This window comes from Theropithecus gelada, chromosome 7a (genome assembly GCF_003255815.1).
Source record: "Theropithecus gelada isolate Dixy chromosome 7a, Tgel_1.0, whole genome shotgun sequence".
NCBI classification, from domain to species: Eukaryota; Metazoa; Chordata; class Mammalia; order Primates; family Cercopithecidae; genus Theropithecus; species Theropithecus gelada.
Window position 1 is genome coordinate 18,132,712 of NC_037674.1, and position 15,041 is coordinate 18,147,752.

A 15,041-nucleotide genomic window follows, 5' to 3' on the forward strand; every position below is an offset into this window, starting at 1 on the left:
CCCACCTGAGACTCTGCAGCCTTCTAAAGCGTTTAAAAGACAGGTGAAAATGACTAGACATCAAGCCCTTGTTAAAGAAAACCAGTTTATTTTAAAAAGCTCTAAATGCCCTGTGCTTGGTCCCTGGTCAGAGAAAGAGGTCTCAAGAGTTACTACCTGCACAGGGGCTGAAGGTATGGGGTGGGGGGAAGTCAGGTTTCAGTTGGTTGAGTCCTACCTCATCTGTTAAGCTTTTTTTTTTTTAAGGACAGTCTTGCTCTGTCCCTCAGACTGGAGTGCAGTGGGGCCATCTCGGCTCACTGTGACCTCCGCCTCCAGGTTCAAGCAAGTCTTGTGCCTCAGCCTCCCGAGTAGCTGGGACTACAGGCACGCACCACCACGCCCAGCCAATTTTTGCATTTTTAGTAGAGATGGAGTTTCCCCATGTTGGCCAGGCTGGTCTCGAATTCCTGACCTCAAGCGATTCGAACTACTTCAGGCCTCTCAAATTGCTGGGATTACAGGCTAGTCTCGAATTCCTGATCTCAAGCGATCCGCCTATCTCAGGCCTCTCAAAGTGCTGGGATTACAGGCATGAGCCACGAGCCACCACAGCCGGCCTGTGTTAGGCATTTTTAAGGAGATGGCAGTCCAGCTCCTGGTGATAAGAAAATGTAGACTCCCAAGATTCTTATTTTTTTCTTCGTAAGTTAAGCGGAAGTCATTTGCCTCTGTCATGAGTTCCAAGACCACAAAGTTTTAAGAGCTGCTGGGATAGCAAATGAGGCTTGAATTCTGTGTTGACAAGCCCACACACCTCATTTCATTTAGTATCCAAGAGATAAACACCACCTCTTCTACTTCAGGACTGTCATCTTGGCTTTTCTGCCATAATCCCGAATCAGGCCACCTCTCCTCCTCCTCAGATTCGTGTGGTGGGATGCCAGGCAGTGACATCCTTCTTGCACAGAGCAGGAAGTCTGACTGTAGACCCGGCTACTCCCCAACCAGTGAGGGTCCGCAGTGGGCACTTCGGCCTCCTCGTGAGGCGGGGGTCCAGGGTTCTGGTGAGATGCCCCAGGCAGGGCCACTTCTCAGCCCTAGCTCTGGGCCAGCACAGTGCCCCGGTTTGGCTGCACCAACTCACAAGCTCTCAGCTGGGGTTCTGGCAGGGGGGGCTCGGCTAGAAACAGGTTAGACAGTGTTGCTAATTCTTCAGCAAAGTCCTGGAATACGTAGAAAGATGAGGAAAAAGGCAGCATGTAATTCTCAATGGCTCATCCTTTTTCACTAAAGACCACAACCTGGCTGGCTACATTATTTTTTCTCAACTGCCCTCCACACTGAAATGGACATGAAACCTTGTCTGTTAGTACTCTGGGAGGCTGAAGTTATGGCAAGGAGTGAACCCTGATGGGGGAGGCACAGGCTTTACCAGTTTTTGAGTACTACTGAGTGTATCTACTTCCATCTTGAAATTATTAGTCCCATTAAAAGATGAATTATTTTGCCCCAAATTAAAAATCCACTTAGTTTGGCCCCATCACTTGCTTCCTTTCAGGACAGATGGGATATGTAACACCTGTTCTCTCTACACGTAAGACAGGAGACTCCTTACCCCTGGCCACTGGGCCTGGTGGAGGCTGCCCAGGCAGGCCTCTATCTCCATCCTTCCCATCAGACCCTTCTCCACCAGCTCCCGGAGCAAGAATAGCAGCAAGTCCCACTGCAAAACACACCGAGAAGGTCAGGGTTGCTAGGGGGATGGCAGAGTGACCCTAATGACACACATTGAGATCTCAAAGGACAGAGCTGCTGGGAAGAGACTTGAGATGGATAAATGGAGTCCATTTCTGTGTGGAACAGAAGAGGGAAATAGAGCAGCTCATAGTTTGAGGCAAGGGTGGTGCATGTTCGGAGTGTGACTGCAGAGGGCTGAGATGCCTCCTCCTTCTGTCTGACTCACCTCCCTGGGCCTTGTGTCTGCCAGAAGCCCCACGTTTCTTGGGCTCAGCAGCAGCTGCAGCGGAACTGACCCCTGAAAGTCTTCCTTCCACAAGGAAAGCAGCATGTGCAGAAGCCTTCGAGCCTGCCCTCTCTCCAGCCTGTACTGTGCCGGGGGACCTAGGATGGGAATTTGGTCTGCAACTGTGGAAAGAGAGGAAAGCCAAGCTTTAAGAGATGGGGGCAGGCTGGGCGCGGTGGCTCACGCCTGTAATCCCAGCACTTTGGGAGGCTGAGGCGGGCGGATCATGAGGTCAGGGGTTCGAGACCAGCCTGGCCAACATAGTGAAACCCCATCTCTACTAAAAATATAAAAATTAGCCGGGCATAGTGGCGGGCACCTGTAGTCCAGTTACTTGGGAGGCCGAGGCAGAGGTTGCAGTGAGCTGAGATTGTGCCACTGCACTCCAGCCTGGGCAACAGAGCAAGATTCTGTCTCAAAAAAAGAGAGATGGGGACGGAAGAGGGCTCTGTTTCTAATCTTGCTTGTACCCAACCGTGAGATCTAGGGGATCAGGCAAGAGAGGGATTTGATGGAAAGGAGCCATACCGAGGAGGGAAGCTAACTCCACAGAGCACTTTGCCAGATGCTGCTCAGCAGGTGGGCACAGGAACTGCAGTGGGCGGGGGAAGAGATAGCATAGGTATCACCACGCTTACTGCTGCGAGAACCAGCGCTAAGCCAGTGTGGCTCTGGTTATCAGGTCTCACACGAGGACAAAGAAAAAAGCAGCCCTTGAGTGGCAGATGCCACATCTCACCTGGCGGCACCGCAGTGTCTGGCCCAGCTGGCCTAGGAGCTGTTCCAGATGCTCTGGGGAAACTCCCTCGTCAGGGTCCCGTGGCCCCACAGCCAAGGAGAGCACGTCCTGTGGAGAGCAGGGGAGACGTTACCCTGCGCTGGGGACCAGGATGCCACAGAGAATTCGGCTTGGGACAGGGATCGGCCAGTGGGGAGAGGCAGCATAGGGCCCAGGGTATGGTGAGTGAAGCCAAGTTGCCCCCAGGCCTGGGACTTGGGCAGGACAGCACAGCCAGGGGAAGCACCACGTGGACAACGAGAGAGGGAACAGATGGAGGAGGTCAGCTGAGGGACAGCAGGCTGCCACAGCATGGGAAACGTCACTCAACTTGGGCCCAAACTGTAGCTAACCAACTCCCATAGGGCATCTTATTCTTGAAGCATGTAAGGAAACTGGCCTATCAGATACCGTCTTAGTATCTTCTGTCTCTGAAGCCTCTCTGTTCATCTTCTCTGGAGAGCTGAGTTTTCAATGCAGAAATCCTCTGCATATTGACAACCAGTATCAAATGGCCACTAAGCCTCTCCCTCCTACATAATCTCCATTTTTAGTCATTGCACCTTAGTCCCTATTCCAATCTCTATTCCTAGATCATACCCTAAACCAGAACCAGACAGTAAATATTTTAGGCTTTGCAGGCCATAAAGTCTCTGTCCCAGCTGTGCAACTCTGCTGTTCAGTAGTTGCACAAAAGCAGCCATAGACAGCTCGCACACCAATGAATACGGCTGCATTCCACTAAAACTTCACCCACAAAACAAGGGGCAGGCTCGCTTCAGTCCATGGGCTGTTTGTTGACTCCTGCTCTAGACAGTCCTTGAATTTTAAAATCAAGTTAGGAGAACCAATGGTTTATTCTTACTGCCTATAACTAAACGAGCATCACCTCTCGCATAGAACATTTCTGAAATTGTCTCCAAATACTGGGCGACTGCTTCCTAGAGACTCATTTGCTATCAAACCATTCACCACCCCACTCTCATTGCCATCTGCATAATAAGCATTTAGTCAAAAATGTCTTTTCCCCTTTTGGATGATTAAAAAATCAGAGTGACAATTAGGAAAACCATTCAATTCAGCTCTGCCCTACCTAACCCCATTCAGTAATGAGTGAAATGGGGACTAGTGGACAGCACAGACAGCTTCTACATAAAAATCCTGGAGCTGATGTGAGAACAGCAGGGAGAGGGAGCAGGGAAGCCAAAGGGAGTAGGGTAGCCGTGTACTTTGATCTCGGAGATGAGGTGGGAGGGGAGGGGAGCATGGTGCTCACAGGCGCGGGAGCAGCCCCTCCGCTCCCCCCGGGCAGCAGGTTCAGGACCCTGGGCTCGAAGTGTGCGACTCACTGCTGCTTTCACCTCCCTCCTGATCAGTGCTGCGGGGCAGAGGGAGAATGGGAAAGGAATCACGGGGGAGCCCTGCACAGGCTCGCCATGCTGACCCACGCCTGTTGCTGTTTCCTCCTGGCTCTTGGCCCCATCTCCCTCAGAATGCCTGCGACTCTCTGCCAGTCCACTTTTTAAACACTCGATTCAGCCATTCCCCTCTCCTGGACCTTACCTGTGATATTGGCTGATAGCCAAGCACAGGCTTTCTCTGTTGCAAGCCCCACAGCAATGTTCTCTGCACTGCTCAGAACCTGCGAACCAGAACTAGAGTCAGGGGCTAGGGAAGGGCTGGGTGCAACAAGGGATGCCAGAGTTGGGCACCGACCCTGCCCCCCACCACCAGCTTCACACAGCTGTGTCTGCACACAACTACTCCGTGCACCTCTCCCACAACCGCCTGGCCTGCTAGCTGCAGGCCTCCCTCCCACGTACGGCTGCCGGGGTCTCCTCTGGAAGCAGCGCCTGCACAGCCCCAGGGCTCTTCCTTTGGCAGAACCTAAAAGGAGACAGACAGGGTCAGTGGTCTCTGGGTATTTCAGCCTGGCTGTAGAAGTAAATGCCCAGAGTGCACCAAGCATCTGGTCTGGGAGGCTGTACCTTGGAAGGAGGCACCGTTTGCCCTTCCGCCCCACCCCGGGTGCCAGAGAAAGAAGCCCAACTGCCAGCCCCACAGCATCATACACGCTCCAAACTTAGGTCTGGATTTTGTGCCACAGAAGGCCTACAGCCAGTGCAGGGCTTACAGAGGATGGGGGCGAGGAGAAGAAAAAAGGAGACGTGGAGAGACGGGAAGAAAAGACGGAGAAAGCCAAGAGGAGAGTGGATCAAATGGACCAGCGCTGCTTACTCCCGCCCCAGGGCCAATGCCTGGGCCCCGTGGGGGCACAGCTGGGAACACAAGATCTCCAACAGTTGGGCTGGGTCTCCCCCTTCCTCTCCCTGTGTCACCAGCTGCTCTTGGAGAAGTGACTCTGCCTGGCGCACCAGATCTGCCACCAGTGTAGCCCTGCAGCAGGGACAGCAAGGTGGGGGTGGTTGGAGGGTTAATCGGAAAGGGGCTGCACATTTAAGGGAATTTCCTTCAAAACGTGTCCGCCACTTCAGCCCCACACCCGCCCTCTGGCTGACCTCCTCAGCTTTGCAACTGAGGAAAAAGGGGAAAAAATGGTAGGGCGATGAGACCAGGATCCTTAACCCACTCTTACTTGATATGTTTGACACAGTTTGATCCAATTCTCTCTGCCACAAACTCTACAGTCCGGCGCAGGGAGGGTGGCTGGTTGTGGAAAAAGGCCTGGGCGAGCCGCGCCTGGCGGGAGAAGGGAGAGGCAGCGAGGCTTCCTCCGACCTCCCCCCACCTCCCCACTTTCCCCCGTGGCTGTCTCCGCCCTGCCCTTACCTGCAGCCCCTGGCTGGTCTGGGAAGGCTGGGCTCCCAGGCCGGTGGTCGTGGTGGGGGTGATTTTCCTCATGAAGCCCCCACTCCGTCCACTGCTGCCTGACACCCACAGCGCCAGCAGTTTCCGGAGCTCCCCTGCGTCAGTAAGTCCGAGTTCTCAGTTCCAGCACCCTCTCCCCAAGTATCAGAATTGATTTGTGCAATCAAGAGGCTCAGACACCCAGGGATGACTATGAACGGAGCAGTATTCGAGGGAGCTGGGCCAGGGGGCGCCTTCTGGGTGCTCATGGAGGGGGCAGACCAGGGGCCCTGCAGGGAGATGGGTGCTTACCGATGTAGGGGCAGCAGGTGTAGAGCAGCTGCTGGTCCACCACAGGCGCGGCGTCCTGGGGAGAACAGGCTGGGGTCGGCAGGCTGCCCCTCCCCCAGCGCGCCCAGGAAACAGGCAGTTGGCAGGGCGTTTACAAGGGTTACATCTGCCCCTGGCCGGGCCTCCCCACGCAGCCCACTTCCTTTATTCCTGAGTTTCCCATGGCTCTGGCTGGACCCCAGCACTCACCAAGCCATGCTCTGGGGCTACTGTGTCCACCTCAAAGGCATCTGAGGGACCCTCTTCCAGAAAGAACAAGTCCTCAGGGACTGTGGGAATCTGGCAAGACAGGAAGACAGTCACAACTCAGGTCAACTTCAGAGACCCCCACCCCACCGCACCTCTTGCATGGTCCCAGGGAGAAGGTGCCAGCTTCAAAGCAGCCTCCTCTGAGACGATGGGAATCACCAGGCCTTTCCTGAACCTTTGTCTTCCAGCCCTTGCCTCATTCGTACTCGGACATTTGCCCACTCCGCATCTTCAGCTGCAGAACCACTCCCAACCTGGACCCTCACTCTGCCCACCTGGAAAAGCCAGCCCAGGACAGCAAGTAGCAGCAGCTTGTTCAGGAAACACATCTTCCCCTCACTCTCCTGCGACAACACCAAGCTCCTGAAACATCAGTGGGCAGTACACAGGATTGAGCAGAAAGGGGAAGGGAACGGAGGAGGCAAACGCTGTCACTGGAGGCTGGCTCGCAAAAGCAGAACTAAAAGGGACTGGGGCCATGTCGGCAAGCAGGATCCCCCCAGCGCCCCCTCCTGCATGGGGACTGTCTCTTGGTGGGGCCACCTCGGGAACAGCATGAAGCCAATGAAAGTGCAGATGATGTCCCACCATCCACCTCAGGGGAGCCAATCCTGCCTCTCCCAGGGCTCAGTTATGGCTGGGGCACCACACACACATGCAGACTGCTCGACCCTCTTTATTAATAGCAGGCTTGACCAATGTCCCCTGACTCCCGAGTCCTTTCGTCAAGCCTTAGCCTTGTTCCACTCACCGGTGCAGGCGCAGCAGGAGAATGAAGATGTCCCGGTAATAGTCCAGCAAGGGAACAACATGGTCAGCAAAGGAGAGAAACTCCACCAGCCAGGGCACGGTGAGCACCGCCCGGCGGGCCTGCAGCCCTCGCTGCAGCAGAGTCCGCACATCCAGGACCGGAGGGACCTGGAAGGGCCGGAGCTCAGTCAGGTGGGTCCCTAGGAAGGGCTGGGAGGTGCCCTCTAACCTGCCTGGTTTCCAGAATAGCCAAGGAAACCAGTCAGCTTCAGTGCCTGGCTGGTCCTCCCTGCTCCCTCCTCACCAGAATCCCCCGCCCATTCACCTGGCTCCTGAGGGCCAGAATGGAGTCCTGAAGCTCACCGGTCGGGGGAGGTTCAGGCCCCCGGTATGGCAGGAAAGCCACAAAGCCCAGGAATTTAGCCAAAAGTCTCAGGCTAAGAAGCACCACAGCAAATTGCCTCCGCTCACCCTGCATGGAATCAAGGGAAATAAAAGGTCCAAGCATGAGGCTTCCAGAACAATTCCCGGTCTGTTACGAAGTTCTTCTTCAACATACTCCCTTCCCTCCTGGGTCAGACCCCATGATTTCCCTTGTTCTGTTTTCAGACCTGCCAGTCTACATCTGACTCCCCGTCTTCATCACTGGGCTCATGCTGGGGCAAGGCCAGGCCATTGAGCTCCCGGATCTTCAAGCTCAGACTGTCCATGAGATGCTGGTTAAACTGGAAGCTGAGAAGAAGGGGTGGGTGGGGCATAAGTACTGGAAAAGGTACAGGAAGAGCCAGAATCTAGAAGGGGCACTCCAGAGGGAAGGGAGCAGCCGGACAGACAGGGAGGCCCAGGAGCAATGAAATCACCCACATGGGTGACAGAATGAGAAGTGCAATGAAGCCAGCAAGTACGAGCTGGAAGGAGCCTATCTCCAGGCAAAGGAGACTGGAGAACTATTTACCCTTTTGGGAAGCCAAACCTTTCCTGGCCTTTGCCCCATTCCTTGCAAGACACAGCGGAGCCTACCTGCTGGCACTAAGGATGAAGTCCCTAAAGAAGCCTTGACAGCCTGGGAAGGTAGGGGGTGGGCAGGGCCCCCCACTGCTCTGAGGAGCCATAAGCCGTTCCTGTAGGCGCCACAACCGCCCCAGCTTGTCAGCTCCCAGCATACTCAACACATCTGGGGCCTCGCCCAAGACGGTGCCCCCAGCACCACCAGGGCTCTGACACATCTAGGGTGGAAGAGGAAGGAGAGAAATTAAAAAATCAGTAAGTGGGAGGGAAGGACTGAACAAAAAATGAGAAGTAATGAACATTTAAGGAATGCCAACTGTGTCAAGTGCTTTAGATTTTCTGAGGTGTGAATTACAGTATTGTTTCACAGGTGAAGAAACTGAAACTCCAAGGTTAAGCATGTGCCTAGGGTCACTAGAGCTAGGATCTGAAACAAAGCTTGATTACTTACTAAGCCTGGGCTCTTTACCACAGCACAAATCAAAGGGAAGGCAGCAGCAGGCTGGGGGAGGTGCAGGGCCCAGGACATGTCAGAGAGTGTGCCCTGGCTTTTCTTTGGCCACTCGAGTTTCAGCCACTCCGCAAGGAGTAGAACTCTTGTTCAAATTCCAGCCCAGGACCTGCCAGGCTGTCCGCCCTATCCCAAAGTGCAGCCGTTACGTGGCTGCCTATGATACCTGCTGTTTCATGTCGATTAATCTCTTGCTGGGGCTGTTACCTGGAGTAGTTGTTTTTGGAAAAGCCGAACAAAGTGGCTGTGGCTGCAGGCTGCAGACAGCTGGCCCATCATGGCCCTGAGGAATAGAAGGCGGGAATGAAGGGTGTGGAGAGGAGAGGGAGAGGGAGAAAGATCTCAGAGAAGCAGCGAACACCTGGACTTTCCAGCCCTTTACCAGGGACTTGAGCAGACCTTAGCCAGAGCCTGCCTGCACAGGGACACTGAAGGCAAGGGACACTCCCTCAGCACCAAGGTCCTCTGAGGCTAGAGGTGCACTTAACCAAACAAGAAATCATGCCACCCTCCCGTCTTCAGCCACACTGACAGGCGGCGAGCTTCATGAGCAATGTGACTGGACTGGGGTTCGCGTGCTGAGCCCAGGCATCTACCTACACAGTGGCCAGACTTGCCCAAACTAGAGGATGGAGAAGATGGAGGCTGGATGTGTCTAACCAGTGACTTGGGCCAAAAAACCTCAAGCAGCCTGGGGTAAGAGCTTTGGACTTTCTAAGCAACTGCCACTAGAGAACAAGGATAAGACACCTGTGAGTGGAAGGAGCTGGAGAGACATCCCTTTCGAGTAGAGGCAGAGTTATCAATAACTAAGAGGTTTTGGAGGCTAGAAGAAAACAGCTCATGGCTGGAAGGAGCAGGGGAAAAGCCTTCCCTCCTCCATCCCTCCTGCCACTGACCAGTACTGAGCTACTCATTGCCAGGCGCAAGACAAGGTCTGAGCACCCACCTGATTCTGCTGCCCAAGCCCTTCTCAAAATCCCAGCCAGGCTCCTCATGGTGATCTTCCCACTCTCGCAGCACCTCATAAAACACATCCCTGACACATAAGAACACCTGATCAGCCGAGGCACTCACTCCCACCAGTGCCTTCCCACCCCTGGAAGAACTGAGGACAGGACTATCCACAGCCCACCCACCACCTTTTGTTTTTTTGTTTTTTTTTGTTTTTTTTTTTGAGATGGAGTCTTGCTCTTGTCACCCAGGCTGGAGTGCAATGACGCGATCTCGGCTCACTGCAACCTCCGCCCCCTGGGTTCAAGCGATTCTCCTGCCTCAGCCTCCGGAGCAGCTGGGATTACAAGTGCCCGCCACCACATCTGGCTAATTTTTGTATTTTGAGTAGAGACGGAGTCTCACCATGTTGGCCAGGCTGGTCAAGAACTCCCGACCTCAGGTGATCCACCTGTCTCGGCCTCCCAAAGTGCTGGGATTACAGGCAGGAGCCACCACGCCCACCCGGCCAGCAGCCCTTTTTTAATTTCTCCAGAGTTCTCTACATGATGACAGTAGTGCTACAGACCAGCAGCACACTACAGGCTTCATGTACTTCTGTGGGCAGTGACAGTTCATCCTGGCACATTCTTGCCTGAGAACCCCGAGACTAAAGCCACACACCTGTAAGACGGCTGGCTAAGCTCCGGGGTTCACAGGCACACAAGAGAGTGAAGCCAGGTGGTCCCTATGATGGCCAGCAGGAAGGAGCTGGGAGAACTAACCCAGCACCTGTTACTGCCAAACTCCTAATTTCTATGAAACCGAAACAGCTGCCTCTTCCAGAAAAATGTCATCTCATTCCCTCCCTCAAAAGTCCCTTTTCTTATCACCTCTGTTTTTTAAAAGTATGAAAGGCTCGGTCACTGGAGAAGTTGGCACGATTGTCAGTCTCTGGCTGAAAGGAGACAGCTTGAGCAGAGGGAGGCATTGCCAGAGAGACCTAAAATACAGCAGGAACATTAGGAACCGCAGGGTCATGCTGAGACAACTTCTCCCTCTTATTCTTGCCCAGAGTAAGCTCACATTACACTTAAGTGTCGTCAGCAGGGTTGCCTGAATTTATGAAAGCTAGGAAGGGTTAGGTCCAGGCTAGTGGGCATCTAAGTTGGGGTCACTACCTTGGCAACACTGCCCTCATAGGCAGCTCGAAGGCGGCCTTGCAGAGCTGGTGAGAAGCACAGCAGCCGCTCATTCTCAGCCAGCAGCTTCAAGGTCCCTTTGTCCAGGTTGGAAAGAACCCTGCAGGGATGAGAACACCTATGACTGAGACCGGAACACAGACTGCAAGTAGGAAGCAAGCACCTGCACACCACACAGAGGATCTCTAAGGCATGGTGCAGGTGTGCGAGCCCAGATACGTCCTGCAAGGTCGTGGGCCAAGGATCAAAGACAATGAAAGTAAAGGGGAGGATATGAGACTTTACAGAGCAGGGACCAAGACAGCAGGACAGGTACATTACCCAGAAACCCAAAGCTCAGCTGCCAAGGCCACAGGGGTCCTTTTTTTTTTTCTTTTTTTTTGAGATGGGGGTCTCTGTCACCCAGGCTGGGCTGCAGTGGCGTGATCTCACTACAGCCTGGAAGGTGATCCTCCCACCACAGCCTCCTAAGTAGCTGGGATTACAGGTGCACTCCACCACATCCAGCCTTTTTTTTTTTTTTTTTTTTTTTTTTTTTGTAGAGATGGGATTTTTGTAATGTTGCCCAGGCTGGTCTCAAACTCCTGGGCTTAAGTGACTGTCCTGCCTCAGCCTCTCAAAGTGGTGAGAATGCAGGCATGAGCCACCGCACCTGGCCCCATCTCATTCTTTTAGGTACTACATTCATAGCCTTAACACAAAATGAAAGATTACAGGTAGGAGAAGGTCCAGGGCCACTGCCCCCGTGTTAGCACCAGCATAGGTCCCAAGCAGCCAGAGAGCTAAGTAGATGATAAGAATGAGGCCCAAATGCCTCAGCCAGGGAAACTCACTGAAAGTGACACTCCAAAACCTGCACTGCAAAGAAGACACAATCGTGGATGCTTTGGAACAGTGGACTTTCCAGGGAATCTAGAAGGACAGTACCAAACTGTCAGTTAAGAACGGTCCTGTTTCTAGACCCCACGTCTCAAAAGGAGGCTTGCTCACTGACCTAGGACACCTGGACTTAGTTCAGGGTCACTGTCCTTGGCAGTCACCATCCTCCGGGCAGTGAGCAGCTGAAAGACGAAGAAAAGCTCCAAGAAGAGGTTTGGTACGAGGTTCTCTAGATAGATACAAAAGGAAATCCCATGCTATGGGGCACCATTTGGAGCCAAGGTTCAGTTCCAGGTGCCTTATCAATTCTCTTACCCAGCAGTTCTACAAGTATCTCCACTCCAGCTCCCTCTGCTCTCACTCACCAGCAATGCACGAGGAGTAAACAAGGGCTACCAGCTCCAGGCGCTGGCGGGAAGATACTCTGGCAGGGTCTGCAGGTTCATCTGTGAGGCTTCCTGCCCGGCTGGGGAGGGGCGACCCCAGTTCTGGGGTGGGACAGGTAGGGGTAGGTGACTGCTGCAGCTGCTTAGAGCTATGGGAATAAAGAAATTTCATGAGCAGCTTGGCTCCCCTGCCACGGCGACAGTCAGGTCCCTCCAGAGAAGATACCAATAGCCCAGAAGACAAACCCAGAGTCCCCAAGAGGGAAATCAATTTCAGGGAAAACCCCTGAAGATCCCCCATAGCGAGGAAGCCGACATCCCCAGGAGCGGCCAGGCCATACCGCTCCTTCCTGAGCATCTCCCGCTCCTCTTGCAGACTTCTGCACCCTGGGGGAAGGCCAAGGCCCCAAGGGCTAGTGTCCAGGGCTGAGGGTTGGGAACTGGGGACACAGCTGATTGGGGGTGAGGTGAAGCAGGTCTTGGGCTTGGAGAGTGACCGCTCTTCGCTCACCGGAGTTGGGTTGATCCTGCGAGAAGGCTTCGTCCTGCTGAGAGTAGCCACAGGTTTTTCTCAAATTCCTATCTTCAAACATCCCCCCTCCACAACCGCAACAGCTAGACCTCTTGCAAAAAAAACCCCACAAAAACCCTCGCCATCACCCCCAGCCTCTACTCATCCTCGCGCTCCACTGCGGAGCGCCAAGCCCGAATGACTGACTCCCCCAGAGCCTTCGTGGTACCCATCTCCCGCATGAGAGCCGAGTCTCACCCTGCAGGGCCGGGGGGAACCGAGCCTACGGGAGGGAACTCCTCCAGGTTGCTGAGGTTTGGTGGATCAGAGAGCGTGAGGCTGGGGCGGCTGGGGCTGCCAGAGCCCCTGAGCCTCCGGCCCCCGGCTCCGGGCAGGTTCTCCCCGCTGACCCCCTCCTCCAGGCCGCGGCCTCCACGCTCGCGGGCCGGCCCCGGGCCCCGCCTCCTGCCCCCGCGGCGGGCCAGAGGGGCCTCGGCGGCGGTGCTCGCGGCCTCGGTCGGAGGGAAGAGCTGGCTGCGCGCCCCGCGGCTGCCCCGCGACGGGCCTCCCGGCCTCCCTGGCAAGGCTGCCGAGGCGCCCGGGGCCTTGGCGGGGGTCGGGGGCCCCTGCGGGAGGACGCGGCTGCTCTGCTCCCTCAGGAAGTTCAACAGGAACGGTACGAATTCTTTCCGCAGGGGCCGGAGTGAGCTCAGCGCGGCCGCCTCCCCGGGATTATCCTAGGGCAGAAGCACAGGCCGAGGGGCGAGGGTCAGCCGCCGGCCCGGGGGCTGTGAGCAGCGGGGGCCGCGGGGCGAGCCTCGGGTGGGCGGCCCGGGCAGCGGCGCCCAGTTGGAGCGCACTCGGCCCGGCTTGGCAGCCCGGCGCCCTCGGGGAAGGGGACTGAGGGCTGGGCTCCACTGCGGGAACCGGCTTCGGGTCAGACCTGGGGGCGTGTCAGCGCTGTTACCTCCGAACCCCGGGTGCTGTGCGCGATCCACCGCACGACGGCTGCGACCGACACCTCTTCTCGCAGCAGCGACTCTAAAACGGCCGCCATCCCGGTCCGGGCTCTCTGGGGCGACTGCGCAGGCGCCGGCGCGCCACGGGCGGCCAGGGAGGGGCGGGGCCGGCGGCGGGGAGCGACCGTTGGGTCGCGGGGCCGGGAGGGACCGGCCTGGCGGGGCGGGGCCGGGCCGCGGGGCGGGGCGGGGCGGGGCGGAGCTGGCTGTTGCCCAGGCCCACGGTCAAGGCCTCGCTGGGTCCTCAGCCCGGGCCGACAGGCCGGTTGCTGGGAGGCGAAGTGCGGATCACAGCGCCTGGGGAGGCCCACCTTGGCTGCTCGCCCTGGAGCGACCTGAAGGGAAGGATTCGAGCTGGGAGTGGGGCTGCCGCGGGTCGGACGCCCCTCTGGGGAGACCGAGGAGCCGGGAGAGAGGTAGAGGGGAACAGAGACAGCCACCAGCTTCTATCTTCTGCTCTAAGCATATTCCTTCAAGAGTTTAAGTTTCCTAGATCCAACTGGCACCACCCCAGAGAAATTATAAAGTTAATCCAATCTTTCACTTTGACTTTTTCTCAAAGGCCGATTTTTCAATCCCTTGGCCGAGCAGTACCTATCGACTTTTCAGCGCTCACCATCAACTGATTGACCATTTAGGACAGAATTATTTCTAGGAGGTTCTTAATAATCTCCAAGCCACAACCCTTAAAGTGCCTCGGGCCACCGTGCACACAGAATCTCTTGTATGTAGCTTTATTTACTTAAATGGGTTTACATGAGGTTAATACTTCAACTATTTTGCAGTTTAGATGTCAGTAAGTATATCATGGTTAGCTTCTGGGAGCTTGAGGGTTTTTTTCCTTTTTTGTTTTTTGTTTTGTTTTGTTTTGTTTTTGAGACAGGGTCTTGCTCTGTTGCCCAGGCTGGAGTGCAGTGGCGTGAGCACGGCTCACCACAGCCTTGGCCTCCTGGGCTCAAGCAATCCTCCCAACTCAGCCTCCCTAGGGCTACAGCCCAGCTAATGTTTTGGCGCGGAGGGGGCAGCAGATCCAAAGTGCTGGGATTACAGGCGTGGGCCACCACGCCCAGCCTGAGTAATTTGTTTTAATCTCCTTTAATTTTATTTTGAGATGGAGTCTCGCTCTGTCGCCCCCAGGCTGGAGTGCAATGGGAGGCCAAGGTGGGCGGATCACGAGGTCAAGAGATAGAGACCATCCTGGCCAACATGGTGAAACCGTGTCTCTACTAAAAATACAAAATTTAACTGGGCGTGGTAGCTCGTGCCTGTAGTCCCAGCTACAGGAGGCTGAGGCAGGAGAATTGCTTGAACCTGGGAGGCGGAGGTTGCAGTGAGCCAAGATCATGCCAGCCTGGGTGCACTCCAGCCTGGGTGACAGAGCGAGACTCCATCTCAAAAACAAAACAAAAAAACCCGAGAGAGCATTTTGGAGGTTGCTGTTTAGTGAGAAATCAAGCAAGGGAATCCAGGCGGAGAAAACCAGATGGCACTAACATTCCAGGTCAAACCAAACCAGGATGGGTGAGGCAGTGCCCTTGTGAATGCCTCCTGAGAGTTCCTCTGGTTCAAAGGAAGGTTAAAGGTGGAAAGATGAGGGTGGGGGTGCAGCAATCTCTCTAGTGGTAGAAGGGATACTTCCTATGGAGAAGTA

The 15,041-nt window shown here is 55.3% G+C and overlaps 1 protein-coding gene across 1 annotated transcript; it reads right to left on the bottom strand.

Moving 5' to 3' along the window:
* Positions 1-583: 583 nt before the first annotated feature.
* CDAN1 (codanin 1) lies at positions 584-13,428 on the bottom strand. The gene is made up of 28 exons (XM_025390240.1): positions 13,339-13,428; positions 12,630-13,108; positions 12,202-12,405; positions 11,840-12,009; positions 11,590-11,703; positions 11,429-11,507; positions 10,575-10,695; positions 10,287-10,396; positions 9,410-9,499; positions 8,668-8,743; positions 7,962-8,167; positions 7,553-7,673; positions 7,267-7,413; positions 6,943-7,109; positions 6,467-6,554; positions 6,132-6,221; positions 5,904-5,958; positions 5,574-5,707; positions 5,380-5,483; positions 5,022-5,180; positions 4,607-4,670; positions 4,347-4,425; positions 4,013-4,161; positions 2,745-2,852; positions 2,534-2,597; positions 1,946-2,127; positions 1,598-1,705; positions 584-1,205 (listed from the first exon to the last, which is right to left on the bottom strand). The coding sequence occupies exons 1-28, from the start codon at positions 13,426-13,428 to the stop codon at positions 1,080-1,082; spliced, it is 3,684 nt and encodes a 1,227-aa protein (XP_025246025.1). The 3' UTR covers positions 584-1,079.
* Between the last annotated feature and the right edge of the window lie 1,613 nt (positions 13,429-15,041).